This window comes from Vanacampus margaritifer, chromosome 2 (genome assembly GCF_051991255.1).
Source record: "Vanacampus margaritifer isolate UIUO_Vmar chromosome 2, RoL_Vmar_1.0, whole genome shotgun sequence".
NCBI classification, from domain to species: Eukaryota; Metazoa; Chordata; class Actinopteri; order Syngnathiformes; family Syngnathidae; genus Vanacampus; species Vanacampus margaritifer.
In genome coordinates, this window is record NC_135433.1 from 30535512 (window position 1) to 30550464 (window position 14953).

The following is a 14953-nucleotide window of genomic DNA, read 5'->3' on the forward strand; positions in this document are numbered from 1 at the left end:
AGCTGATCTACTCCGTGCCACACAGCATAACGATGTTTTTGGTCTCCTCTTGGAGATAAGCAAACAGTAGGAGGGGCGTAGCTCAGGTGGTAGTGTGGCAGTCTCCCAAGCTGAAGGTCGTGAGTTCGTTCCTCAACCCTTGATTGACGTTTATTTATTTATTTGTCAATTTTTAATTTTACTCTCTTTCAAGTGAAATATTAGCTTACTCTACAACTGCGTCTATTTGGTCCCACTCTAAATAGAGTCAAATTTACTCTGCAGAATTTACTGTGTACACGTCCATTACTACTTGTGACTGTCAGACAGACACGTTTTAAAGTGACGCTTTGAAGAGGAAGAGTAAAATAGCTCCATTCTGAGTAATATGGTTTGTGTTTCTCTATTTGATCTCTGCAGTTAGAAGACTATGGACCTGAGCCTGCGAGATGCTCTGGGTGGGGGTGGAGGTGGGGTCCCAGGTGGGGCCCCTGCCGAGGCTCTGATGAAGAGAGACTTTATGAGTGCGCTGGAGAAAGAGAGTTATGACGACAAGGTGGGAGAGACAATGACCAAGAGTGACTACCGACCTTTACTGGATGGAAAGGACACCAAGAGTGGTGAGTCACTACAAACATTTCACTCAAAGACTCCCAAGAGGAAATTGTGTTTTTATTAAGGATGTTAATTTCTGCATTAAAGAAATTGTATACTTTGTGTGTCTCATTACGCAAAACTTTAAGCTGTTGGTGTGCTGGTATATTCCAAGACAGATGTTTGTTTACTGGATGTTGGCTGAAAAGCATAGCTCAGGTTTTCTGTAACATGTCGCAAACAGCCAGAGGATAAACGTGATCGTGAGGCTTCACCAAATGTCTCACAGTGTCTTGTGAGATGTCGTCTGGAATTTTGAGGAAACTGTCATTATGATTTTCTGTCCAGTGGTTTTGTTGTTCTCTACTGTGTGAGTCAATTTTTTTTTAAACAACCTTTTTCAGTCCACCTTCCAACAACAACAAGCTCCAACATCTTGATGATACACTTCCCCCAAAACAAATTAAAACACGCAGTGTTAAATTGAGAAAAAACAACAACAAGAAGACATGTTTATTGTTTTATGTTTTTAAAATAGAGTACATCAAAATTAGAAATAATTTGTGTGGTCACAATTCTTAATCATGTAGCACGGAGCCCTATTTATATTGCCCTTTGAAAAGTAATCGATAGAGTGTGGGATATTTTGAGGCTGTGTATGCTTCGGAGAAAAAAAATCTGAGCTTTATTGTTCTGATTTTGGTGCGTCTATGACAGAGATTTTTGATCTGGGAAATAAATGATTATATAATATTTATTTCTGTTTGATACATTGAATGAGTTTTTCTATATGTTTGAAATATCCAACTGTGTGAGTGGTCATTGTAAGCACCAAGAGTTGTTGTCGAAAAATACTACAGACTCTTATGTTCATGCTTTATGGTTATGTACTCCGGTTATGTATTTCTGGACTAAAGTCTTAGAAAAACTTTCCGCTATTTTGGACTGTGGACTTTGACCTTTATCTCCAAACTTGTGTTTGCTAGGTGACCTAACAACAACTGACTTACCACATAAACAATTTCAATCTACACTTGTAGCCCTTACTATCGCTAAAAAAACAATTCTTGTTAACTGGAAAAATAAACAAACTCTGAATATCGACCAATGGTCTAACCTACTCATAAATCACATTTTAATGGAAAAAATATCTGCCTCAAATAAAAACCAAATATCAAAATTTATAGAAACATGGTCTACGTATATAGAATTTTTTAACCTAATTCTGGTTACTTAATTCTGTCTGGTAGCGAGAGCCACTACATCGTGATAACTTACATTGATGTTTCTGCATTTGGCAATTTATTATTATATTATATTATTAGTATGGGATTTTTTTTAATGGGCTTTAGGTGAACTGATGAATACACACACGCACGCACGCACACACGCACATACATACACATACTCACCCACATACAAAAAAAAAAAATATATATATATATATATATATATGTGTGTATATGTATATATATATGTATATATATTTAAAAAAAAAAAAACACATTTATTAAATTTTTTTAATTTATTTGTTTTTTTTTAAAAAAAAAAGGAGAGCAATGATGATGTCAAATCGAATGAACAATACTGAGCTCTCCTGGGAAAAAAAAAAAAAGAGTTGTCGAACGTGAATGACGTGCTTGGTTTTCTTTTGCTAATCTCCACGTATCTCTGGATCGTAGAATGTAAGCACTTTTCCCCCCCCAAAACCTTGTTTATGTAACTGACAATCACAATACATGGGTTCTTTATGTCTTTAAATGAAAACAAACGTTGTAATGTCCTATTCAATGCATGCGCACTTTACATTCAACTACTCATTGACCTCCTGAGGAGCGACTGAGAGTTCAGTATATTGCTCAGAGATGTGGTTACAATGGCATGGGATCGAACCCACAACCACTCCACCACTGAGCCACGCCGCCAGTACTCTGTGTACTTTGTGTATATTACAAAATATTTCCCACCACTTATTTAAGGTTGAACAAATGTTCTTGTGTATCACTATTTGTCATTCTGCAGGGTCACACAACATCTGGAGTCCATATGTTACATGTTTTGATCAAGCTGTGAAGTAGCAATGTTTGTTAGTGTGCTTACATATATATCTGCGTCTACAGTTTTAACTTCTGTGCATTCTAAACTACTACCACATGCGACTGCAGTTTAGTGGAGCTTCAACATCAGCACCCTCACATTCAAGCTGTCTGCGTTTGGTTCTCTTACGCACCCACTCACACACAACTCGGCACTCACGCCATACACGCATCTTGTCCTAAGCTGTCAGAGCCCATAACTAAGATGGCTGTGCAAGTGTGCTGAGTCCAGCAGATATGTTAAGGTGACTATGATGTAATGTAAGTGAAGCTTTTCATCACAAAAAGTCTTTGACATCCTCGACTAATGATTCTTAGGTCTTATTTTACATAAATAACTAAATGTTATCTTTAGGGCAATTGAAAAAATTGAAACAAAGCGCTGTACATAGATAAAAAATTAACAATTTAACAGAAAACAAAAGCAATAAATCGGGTGTCTCATTCTGTGTAGAGAGTAAACATGGACAGTCTGTCCATGTGTAGAGACCCCTAAATGGTCCCAATCCATAGTTTAGGACTAACAATAGAAAGAGTTGCAACCCCATTGAGCGTCTGCTTAGGACTGGTACACACATACAGGCTTTTCATCTGTTACAGACCCCATACATAAAGATAAAACAAAAACAATCAAGCATTTAACAGTTTTGGTCCTACCCCGTGTAGTGTGCTACGATAGTCTCAACTAGTTGTTCGGGAAATGCCAGTACTGTATCCAGACTACTACTAGGGTGCTTTTGAATAAGGTGCAGAAGGTGACAGATATAGGTTGAATTTGAAGTATTTCAGAACACTTCAGGTGGGGTGGACAGATTCCAGCGGTGGTTTGTGTGTTTAGAGCACGCCTTGCTCACTAGCTAAAACCATTTGTTTGCTCGCCGGTCTGACGCACTGCAGTGGGTTTTTTTAATACTCACATGTTGAAGGCATCCATTTTGACTGATATTTGTATGTTGGGAGGAGCTAAGACGACAAATTTATTAAAATACCTGACTGTTCAACTGTAAGAAGATGACATACCACAGCCATGCACTGTCTGCAATTTCAACAGGTAAGTTTACGATTAACGAAACTCAGCATTACGTGAGTTGCAGTGGGATCTTGTGTCACTAACTTAAGATATTAGTGTGTAGCTTTGTTTTATGGCTATGCACAATAGCTATCTAAATCTACAGGTAATGCGGAGAAAGAATTTCGCCCCACTTAGGTGGGTGTGACAATCAGTAGTACAGATAAAGCGTATCGTTAGCTAGTAAAGACTGTGCAGTAGCAACAGTGGTGAAATAAAAATATTTAAAGACACCCCTTAATTTACCCAAATCAACTTGCTGCCATCTACCATGATTGAGTGTTTTTCTTCTTGTTTCCAGAAAAAAGCCAAAGCTCTGCCCTTGAGGAACTATTTGCTGATAAGGACATGGCAGTTAAAATAAGACAGGAACACTCTCCGCATCCCACAGACACAGCAGGTTCAGAACGAGATACAGCAGTACAGAATCAGATACAGGCCAGCCATCAACTCGAACCTTAGTGAATCCGGTCACCTGGTGGTGAAATGTGAGGTACACTCTGCCAGTGCTATCAAACTTGGCAACGAGGTAGCTTTGTTTACAAACATCATCCACATCCTCAGAGCGTAGATTTTCAACCGTTACGGACACCATCAGCCATGAACAGATTCATCCAGGTCCCGAGAAAGACAACATAGCCTTTTTTTTTAATGCACAAAAAAAAAATTGTTTTATGTTTTTCATGTAAGGTAACTGCTTGGATTGGAAAAATACCAAATCTGAAAAATAAAAGTCAAGATTTGTACCATACTGAGTAATGTAGCGTTTTGGTAGAAATGATATTGTAAAATTTTTAGATTTAAAAAATAAATAAATCTGGATCAAAGGGGTATCAACGAAATTAGCACATAAGGTTAAATAACTCACTCATAGCCAAATAATTTGTGAGCAACACTTTCCGCAAATGGTTTTAAGTCATTAAATTGCCCTATGGCGTTTACACACAATAATACATTTGAGTGATTATGGGAAAATTTGTATCAGCTGCAGGAGAGAAGTAAAAGCAGTGTTTTCAATTTCACTTTTGACCATGCACAGAGGTGCATTCAAGTACCACCAACAAAACAGGACATCTGAAATGCAGTTAAAAATAAAACAGTCAATGAATTAAGGCAAACAGCAAAACAAAAAATCCACAAAATGGTCCCACCTTTCGGTTGATGACGGAACGGATGCTAATTATACATTATTACAACACTACCAGTTGGTCATAATGCCATTTTATTTCATGATGTTAATCACTACACATTGCAAGAAGCGTTGCACCCCAGCAGTGTTTATGTATCTTTATGTTTATGCTCTGTCACAATAACTGAGTTGCCTTTCAAGAGCCTTTCCCTGTAAATGTGTACCTGCACAATAAACTCAACAGGAAAAGGTCAGCTTTGCATCTTATGAAAAACTGCAGTATATGATGTTGATTTAAAACCTCTCACTGACACCCACCCACCCACGCAATGGGTATCTATTTTTGGGGTGGTACCCCACTTTGGAAGCTTTTACTTGGATGAGAAATGTAAGGAGAGCTTTCAGTTTAGTGATGCAGAAATGCAGTTTGGCTTAAAAGATGGAGTTTGACCTTGAGCATGGAGAACGACTGCAGTCCTCAAGAGGCCTGACTGGATTCTAGCTGTGCTGCCCTCACATTTAGTGTGTGCGCACGTGTCTATAGCTCGCTGATGCACAAGATGCATTGACTTTTTATAAATATATATCTATATATATTGAAGCATGAAGCAAAGCCATTGCACTTAATGCATCACCTTCATGCAAAACATCTTGCATCAAGTATGGAAGCTGGCTGAGAAGAAATTTGGTCTGTTCCAGTGAACATTTGACAGGACTTCCATTTTCTTTCAGTTTTTGAGACAGATGACAGACTGCTTTGTTTTTAGCGCTGATTGTAGCACTAGCATTCCTAGTCAGATGACAGAAATACCTTTTCGCTTCTTGTTTTGTCAGTCTGCAAAAATTTGAAGGCACGATGCCGACACTTAGCGGCAAATGGAAAAGCAATAACTATTACGTGACTTCATGTACAGAGGTGTAGAAACTTATTTTCAGATTTTTTTGTGTAATCATCACACTTAAATTTTTGTTTCTGATCGTCAAGGCACTCTTAATATCTAAAAAAAAAAGGCAATCCAAATAAATACAAAACACAGCTTCTAAATGATAATTCCACTTATTAAAGAAAAATGTATTCAAACTTTTCTGGCCTCTTATGTAAAAAATAAATTGCTCATGAGTTGATTACGATGTGATTAATCGCACATTTTGAAAAGCTGAGTTGAATTACACTGATTACCACCAGATTTGTTGAATTACAAAATCATGGTTCTTCCTCTTTCTAAAAGTCAAGTAGGCTACAAGAGCTCAACCGAAACACTTCATGCCACAGTCCAAAGAAATTCAAGAACAAATGAGAAAATTGAAAGTGATTGAAAGCTGTATTTGCAAAAGGAGAGAAACAAATAAAAACAAAACAAACTATAGGGAAACTGCAAATAATAATAAGAATTTGGGAAGTGGGCAAGTACTTTTTGTGTATGGAAATGTTTTATTGCGCTGCCTTCTGTCCAATTATGAAATTATTCATGTCATGCTGACTAAATGTATTTTATTAATTTTACTTTGATCTGAACTAAGTGTAGTAAGCATTGTTGCACTTCTTCTTGTTGCACTTCTTCAACCATTCTCTCATATGCATGGCTCAAGCTCAAAACCACCGGTCTAAAAGAAAAAAGCGCTTCTCTTGACATAGTTTTACTTCTTTCTGTCCCCTTTTCATTTCTTTCATTTTTAAAGCGTGAAATAAAACAAATGAATTGAATTGAACCTGAAATAATTTATTTCTGAATGTTTTGGATACATACATACATAATACCATTGTGTTTAGCCTATATTACTACATTATGTGTTAACAATATAGAATATTAATAAACTGTATATTTCCCTCAATCCTGCAGATATATGAGTCGTTTGTGTTTTGTGCAGCCATATGCTAATAGTTGCATATTTTACCATTGAGTGTGCGAGTAAGTGTGAGTGTCACGAGTAGTATGTCCTTCAGTGACACACGCAAATGTGATGATTCTCAGACACTACTGCCAAGAGCAAGTGTGGCCGAAGGAGCCACAGATGCTGTCGTCCTCTTCTGGTGTAACCATGACGATAGACCCTTCAGCGACATGTTTTGTCTGCATGCGTCATTGTCAAAGATGCACAAATACTCGCACGCATCGGGAGAGAGACACTTACTGACTGCTGCAGACGGTTTTGGAAAATGTTTGGTGTGCAAGTGGCAAGATCTTGTCAGGTGATGAATAGGGAGAAAATGTTTCGGGATGACAACCATGTTTCCGTCCTCCACAATGATCCCTTTGGTTAAATGCCTGGAGCAAACTGCTGCCCCTGATGGCCTCCATAGTCGGTGAATCCACTAGCTTGGGAGAGATTTACTGGTGTATACATACTTGATCATTTTTCATAATGATTTGTGTTTTTCCCCGGGCAGGTCTTGGGATGACTTCGTCAGTGATGTTACCAGGTGGACGCCAAGACCCACCTGGACAGCCAGCATTCACTTCCGACTACCTGTCTGGTAAGAGTTTTCTGATGAAAAATCAATTATTTGATACCTAATGCTTGCTTTAACTCAAATGTACAGAATTGTTATCTTGTACACCAAAGTAGCTATGACTTGGCTGTTTTTAAAAAAATATATAGTTTGGGTGAGTAAACCTCTTGATAACTGTACGGCATTTTACGAATAGTTCTAATCAGGATGTATGCTTGCCTGTAAAACACAAAAATAAATAAATAAATACATAAATAAATAAGGAGACCAAGTAACTTGTGCAATTTAGAATAATGGCCATCAAAACTTTAACTGCTGTTCACCTCAAACCATCCATCCATGAGTATGCTATTACATTGACAACATGACTAAGCAATTTGACTGTCACATCTGTACACAATGATAACAGGACCTGTCATTCTGATGGCGATGACATGTTCACATTTGTGCTTTTGAGAGATGAACTATGGATTCTGAGCCAGACACTTTTGCAGGTAATCCATGATGGTTTTTTTTGGGGAGGGGAAATGCACTATTTTGCAAATTTCGAGAAAGTTTCAAGAAATGTAACAAAATGACTGAGACAAACTGTAATATAGTGGCATACATAAAGTGCAGCACTTTTTTAAAAGTCATCATTAATGTAAGTTATTTATCAAACAATTGTGCTAAGAGTTCTGTGTGGTGGAGTGGAAGCAAAAACAGGTGGACTCAGTTGCAGGGAAGCAGACAAAGCAAGGCAGTGGTGCAGGAGAAAACATTTGTATTTACAAAAGAAGAGAAACAAGCTTGCTAAAGAGCCAAGATCAAACATGGTAATGAGTATTCAAAAAAACAAACAAGACACAAGGACCACCAGGAAAACAGGGAAGAGACTTATAATGTTCAGTGACAACAGAATGACCAGAGAGCAAGTGAACACAGGAAACTAAATACATGAATTAATTATGAAAAAGAAAACCATTATACAGTATTTATTTTTCAAATGACACCAAGTAGTTTTATATAACATCAGGTAAAATCTTTGATGTGGGGAATGGAGGAAATAATCTGTACAAGGCTAAACTATTACCATTGTCAAGCCCAATGTAAAATACACAAACTCAGCATTGAACTAAAGCTAGCATTAATTTAGCATTTATCATCCACTGATGCTATCACACCACAACAAAAAAGGTAAGGTATTCTTTATTGTGGGTGTAAATGTAAAAAACATAAAAATAAATTAAAATTGGAAATTTCTGTTTTTGGAACTTGGGAACGGATTAATTGCATTTACATTATTTCCTATGGGAAAAAATGTTTCGGAGGTTGAACAATTCGGACTTTGAACACTTTGCAGGAACGAATTATGTTCAAACTCCGATGTACCACTGTAGTCCCCTTTAGGAACTCGTGGTTGTGCATGACATGATTTGCATGTCTGCATCATAATAAAAAGTTCTTGGTTTGAATCTTAGCTCTGACTTTTCTGTGTGGAGCTACACACAAGCAAGCTTCTCATTTTTGCATAAATTTTCTTAGGCTTTTGTTTTTCTTCTCACATGCCAAAACCCTTTTTTTTTTTTTTTACCTGCCCCATGATTGACTAGTGAGTGACCAGTCTAAAACCATTACAAATGTTCTCATTCAAATAATTATCTCAGGCCAGTATTTTAGTTAAGGAAGAGGCACTACATTCATCTAAAGCGCTATCTGTTTATATAGCATAAAGTAAGGTAAGGCAATCCATGTGTGATTGGGATTGAACCCTGCCACAAATAATGAAAATAAATCGGCTGTAACTTCCACTAACAACCCAGGCTAAACTTAGCTCCTCCCCAACATACACAGATCGCAGTCAAGACAAAACGCAAAGAATATGATGAGGTGAATTTTTCAGGGAATAGCTGGGAATACGTTTTACACGCACGCGTGCTCGCGCGCGAACACGCACGCACGCACGCACGCACGCACGCACACACACACACACACACACACACACACACACATACACAAGTTTGTTTCACTATCTTTGTGGGGTCATCTCATTTACATAATGCATTTCCTAGCCCCTTCCCCTAACCCCAACCATCAAAAATTATTGCCTATCCCTATTCCTTACCCTAACCTCAACCATAACCCAATTCAAACCTAAACTCTAAAACCAAGTCTTGACCCTCAAAAAGAGGTCTAAACTTGTGGGGCCCACCAAAATGGCCCCACATGGATGGGTGGACCCCACAACAACAACAAAAAAATCTGAAATCCCAGAATGTTGGCCCCACTATGTACAAAAACAAGACCACACACACACACACACACACACACACAGCAAACTGCATATTGGAGGGGTATCCCTTTTCTGTGAAGAACTAACTTTATGATGATTCTGTCTACCTCACTTTTGCTTTCCAAGGTCCTATGATGGGTGGAATGACTGGCCAGTGGGGTCAGAACAATACCAAGGACACCAGCATGCCAGACTCATTTTTAGGTTATCTTATTTTTCATTTCAAATTTCTACCTCAAGGGAATTTAAAAAGATAAAATGTAACAAATAGAATCTGAACTTAAATATTTGTTTTGTACAAGAATTTCATAAAAGTGATTCCTAAACCTCAGTTGCTATGAAATAAAAGTAAAACAATATAGTGTGGACTAGGTACAAAATAAATAAATAAGATAAACAGCTACCTGTTGAACATCTCTGTTTTCTTTCCTCAAGGGTTCTCTCAGTCTGGAATGAGTGGGAATATGGGTTCCAGCATGCCACCATTTGGGACAAATGTGAACTCCACTCTAGGCCAGATGGGGATGGGAAAAGCGACAGACTCGCAGAAGACCTCCGGTCTCTTTGGTTCAGAGCCCCAAAAGGTCAATATTACCAGTGGCAACAATCCCTTCAAACCGAGTGATCCATTTTCATCTGGTGCTCCTGGAATCCATTCGTCGGATCGCAGTCCAGGTAACAGAAATGATTTGGATGCATGTGTGATGCTGGGGCAGAAAGGATGGTTGAAATGAGTGAAGAAGTGATGATATGACGTAGTTAAGCCGCATGCATTGTATGCCTAGCCTGAAATTGTGAAATGAAAAGTGCAAATATGACTTTTGTCCCTGGTGATGGCCCAGTAGGTGCAGTCAGAAGCAGTGTCATGTGATCACAAAGGAAATACTTTGAGCAGCAGAGGGCAGCCTTTTCGTGTGACTGAGCAGTTACAGAACAGTGCTGTGTTGTTGTCACGTTTACTCCTATCTTTAGTTTCGCTGCTCTTTCATTTATTAATTGGAACCACGCAGCTCAATAGTTTCTGTAGCATGAAGAAAAAACAAGATACCATATCAGCCTATTCAAATTAGAAATTGAAAGGAGAATTAGAAGCATTCATTAATGGCACGCCAAATCATCACACGGCAAATAGGAACCAATCAATGAAGTGAAAAGTCGGATTTAGGGTGGAATGCACCTTTTCCTAGGTTTTGATTTATTTTATTTTATGATGTAAGACCTAAAGGCTTGCTGGAAACGACAGAAGCTGAGATATTTTAGACAAAAAGATGACGTGATAAGCAGATTGAAAAGATCTGGAGGAGGTTCACTTTGTTTTTTTAGCATTCTCTATTTTCTGCCTCTCATTCTGTTTTATCTGGTAAATCGATATTTAGTAATATTTTAAAAATATGAATACCAGAAGTGTATATCTACTGTAATGACAGGTCAGATAATGAGAGATAGAAAGAAAAAAAAACACGATTGGATCATTTCAAGAAAGTTTATATGCAAAATATTATTTGTTAATTTTTGTACGAATTTGCATGCATTGTTTGTCATTCCCTTGTTTGTGTTATGTATTTCCAGATGTTGTATTTATATGATTTTTTTTATTTTTGTGTCAATGCATGTGTAGCAATGGCTCATTGTATCCCGTGATGCTTCCAACACGCATGAATTGGTTTGGAATCATGCATGTAATACTGTGCTGTATTCACATTGCACTACATTTATTGTTATATTCGGTATGCCTATTTTGCTATGTTGTGTGTACCTGCTTCATAAACAAGGCCTTTTGTACCCTGGGTCATGCTGCTAATGATGATGTCATTTAAATGTGAATCAAACTTATGTCTCCTTCATACCCAATCTGACTGGTTACTGAAGTGTGCTCACAGTGCTATGACTCTCAAAACAATTTTACAAATGATATTATTAGTGAATGTTATGGATGATTTTGTTTTATAGTACCTCTAAAAATAATTCATAAATGTTGGTCAATAATTTGATTTTGTTCATAAAATCTTTTGGACATTGACTAAAACTATTCCAAAATTAATCTGTCAGTTCCCTTTTATAGTTTATGATTGTCACCTTATTGAGTGTAAGAGTTGATCCTTCACAACCCGAAGCCTTGACGAGATATTTCATAAAAAGCAATGCAAGATTCTTTGTGCCTTTTTGAGGCATTTTTCCTGCAAATTTTTGTTGACCTACGTTACAATTATAAGGCTCAACTGCTGAGACGTATTTCAAGTAATAGCATACATTTTCGCCTTTCATTTAAAGCAGCCAGACAAAGGTCCATGAACTCATTAGTGAAACTAATGATTATATTGCAGCCATATACACACAGTACATACAAATAATCCATCCATCCAATACAATTAAAATAATGTACTCTACATCTTTATTGGAACAAGCAAATAAACATTTGGTAGTATTTGTCCAGTTTGTCCACACCACAAAACTATATGTTGTCCATACAAATGCACTACAAAGTCCAAGCATTGTCTATCTTAACAGGTTTTGCCCCCCAAAAAAGTTCTAATGAATATTCTGACTGAAATGTGATATTTTCTTGTCATAGAAAGGAGACAAATCTTCAGAGACTTAATCATTCTTACATACTAAAATAATACATGATGCATATGACGTTTTAAAGATCAAAACCCAGTCAAGCAAAAATACCTTCAGTCATGACAAATTTATTTTTGGTGGTTGATTTTGATTTGTGACACAGTATGTGACTGGTTCCTGCTCTTATAAAACCTTCCCCCCTCAGCAGCTCCCACCCTTTCTCCCAGCGGCTCAGTGGATGACAGCAGCCCCACTTCCTCCACTTCCGAACCCCTCAGTCCTGAGCGATCGGGGTGCGAGGCTGGCAAGCAACAGCAGAGGCGGAAGAAGAAGAAGAGGAAGGGCCGTGATGAGGTGTACAGCTTCTTGGATAGGCAGGAGAAGAACGGCCATTCCGACAAACATGGCTTGCAGGAGAAGGCTGGACAGGATGTGGAGGAGGAGGAGGAGGATGAGGAGGAAGACAACTGGGAGTGGGAAATCCGAGAGAGTGGAGCAGGAGGTCGAGTGAAAGGCAAGAAGTTGAAAAGTCGGGCAAGACTACCAGAGGAGTGGGGAGCACCCCAGCAGCCAGTGTCTCCCATACCAGCTGTAGTTGCTCCTACCTGGGCTACAGCAACAGACTTTGGCCATTTGGACTCCAAGTCTGTCAAATCGGACCCCAGTCAAGCTTACTCCACGTCTATGCAAACACCGACAAGTTTGACCAATCGCTCCCACGATAGACTTGCAGCAGATCCATCTCTCAGCTCTTTTGAGCCCATGTATGTCGATGGTGAAAATGTGACGAGCAAACCTCAACCGATTAGCTCACCTGGCAACGCTACCAATAAGAGTAGTGCAGTTGGAGTCGTTAGTGGGAATTTAGCATTGATGACAGGAGACAATCTGAGCCCGGTCTCCCAGACATTCTCTTTTCTGGATTCAGTCCTCCAGACGCCGCCAGGTTCTACCCCCGACTCACAGAACACCACCCCTATCACCAACACACCCGTACTTGCCTCGTCCACATCAGCAGATGTCGTTGTCCCTTCTTCACAAACCTCCTCTGGTTTCAATCCAGATGTCCCTCCATCTTTTGCTGCGTCGTCAAAGCCCAGCTCCTCACCTATCACGCAATATCCTAAAACTGCCCTTGAATCTGTCCTCAACGTTGATGCTAAGCCTTTCATCCCCTCAGCCTCACGCGTAACCCCCGCAACTGCTCCCAGTCCAAATGCTGTTGTTAATGCGGCCGCCTCCACCGGAGGCGCTGCAGTCACGCAACTGGCTTGTCCTTCTTCCACTATCAGTCAAGCTGTAAAGCCAACATCATCAGACACTCCCACCAAAGCTGCAGCCAGCCCCGCTCTGTTCACCACACCCGCAGTCCCTCCCTCTGTCCTTACACACCCCAAGCACCAGGAGTCCACATCACCACTGCTCCCCCCACTGGAAGGTTGGTGAACTACAGGGAAGAGTGGGACTAACACGGGGCTATTAATCTAAAGTCGTTCATGCTTCTATAGCAGGAAGTTGCTTATATTTGTCTTGTGCTCTGCATGCCTTTTTGTTTGTGGATTAAGTGCCATGCTTGCTGGGTCCTTGGTCCATATTTTTAATTATAAGGGCCCGGCTGGTGAGCATACAAAAGCACATAACTTTATAACTTGACTAGAAGGCTTATACAACAATTGTCTTTATAGTTTTGGACAGACTCCAAATTAGCAAACCTTCAAGTTTTATCTGAGGTTGATGGTTCCACTCTGCTTTGCTATAACCTCATCCATAACCTTTTTATTACCGAATCTGCAAAATCAGATTACTGAAATTATATAATTTGCCACACTGCCCTCAAACCTTACCTGATCGAGTCCTTGCAGCGTGTAGCAAGATGGCAGTAAAATGTCACAAATGTAGAGTTCTCCAACTGCACGGTCAATATTGGAATGTTGTTAAAAGTAGGCATGATGGTCATTTGAAAAATTCGGCCTTATGCAAAAGATGCGTTCACCTGCAGTGGCTGTGAAAAGTCTGTTGTTAAATTCCAGTGCTTTTGTGAAATTGAAACATAAGACCAAAATAAATTATTTCAAAACTTTTCGACCATTATTGATGCCTATAACCTTGTGAAATGCCCCCCAAAAAAACGTTTTTAGAAGAGCGAAAAAACAACTGTGGTTATGTATTTGCGCAAGTGTACACACCCTCATTACTTGATGTGGCTGCGCTGAAAATGAACCAGTTACATTCAAACTCATGTTAAATGAGAGTCAGCACACACCTGCCACCATTTCAGGTTTCCCTGACTATCACCTTATAAACTTCAGTTGTTTTAGTAGGCATTCTCTTTTGCTTCCTTGTAGAAGCCTCACAAAAAGCCGGCCTTCAAACAAGGGTGTGTAGACTTTTTAAAGTATATCCACTGTATTTGTGAGACGGCAAACTCAGATTTCCCATACTCTAAAAAGTTTTATTGTGACCTTAAGCATAATGTTACTTTCTAGTTTATAAAAGATGACCTATATTTTGTGTCATTTACAAGCTACTGTATATATTAATACACTAATTACCCTTTGTCAGTCGGCTTCCACTCAAGCGGTACAACAAAAAGTGCAAAAATGAAATACTTTAGATGAGCATCATCATCATCATCATCATCACCACCAACCATCTTGGGTGTAACCGTTTTCTAATATGCCTTTTGTCCTGTAATCTGGGGTGAATTGTATTCACTCATATAATGCTTCTGACTTAATGCTTGATCTGTTTTCTGTTGAATGAAGCTTTATTTTCATGATATATTGTGCTGCATTAATTT

At 38.8% G+C, this 14953-nt stretch overlaps 1 protein-coding gene across 2 annotated transcripts in view; it reads left to right on the forward strand.

Moving 5' to 3' along the window:
- The window catches only part of LOC144042874 (uncharacterized), a 33168-nt gene extending 19155 nt beyond the window's left edge, over nucleotides 1-14013 (forward strand). Inside the window, exons 2-6 of one of the 2 annotated variants that reach the window (XM_077555911.1) lie at nucleotides 400-599; nucleotides 7257-7343; nucleotides 9718-9795; nucleotides 10027-10266; nucleotides 12359-14013. In XM_077555911.1, coding sequence (XP_077412037.1) covers nucleotides 410-599; nucleotides 7257-7343; nucleotides 9718-9795; nucleotides 10027-10266; nucleotides 12359-13599 — 1836 coding nt within the window. In that variant the 5' untranslated portion in view covers nucleotides 400-409 and the 3' untranslated portion in view covers nucleotides 13600-14013. The remainder of the gene's footprint in view (nucleotides 1-399; nucleotides 600-7256; nucleotides 7344-9717; nucleotides 9796-10026; nucleotides 10267-12358) is intronic. The other variant, XM_077555912.1, reaches the window with a different exon arrangement.
- Nucleotides 14014-14953: the final 940 nt, after the last annotated feature.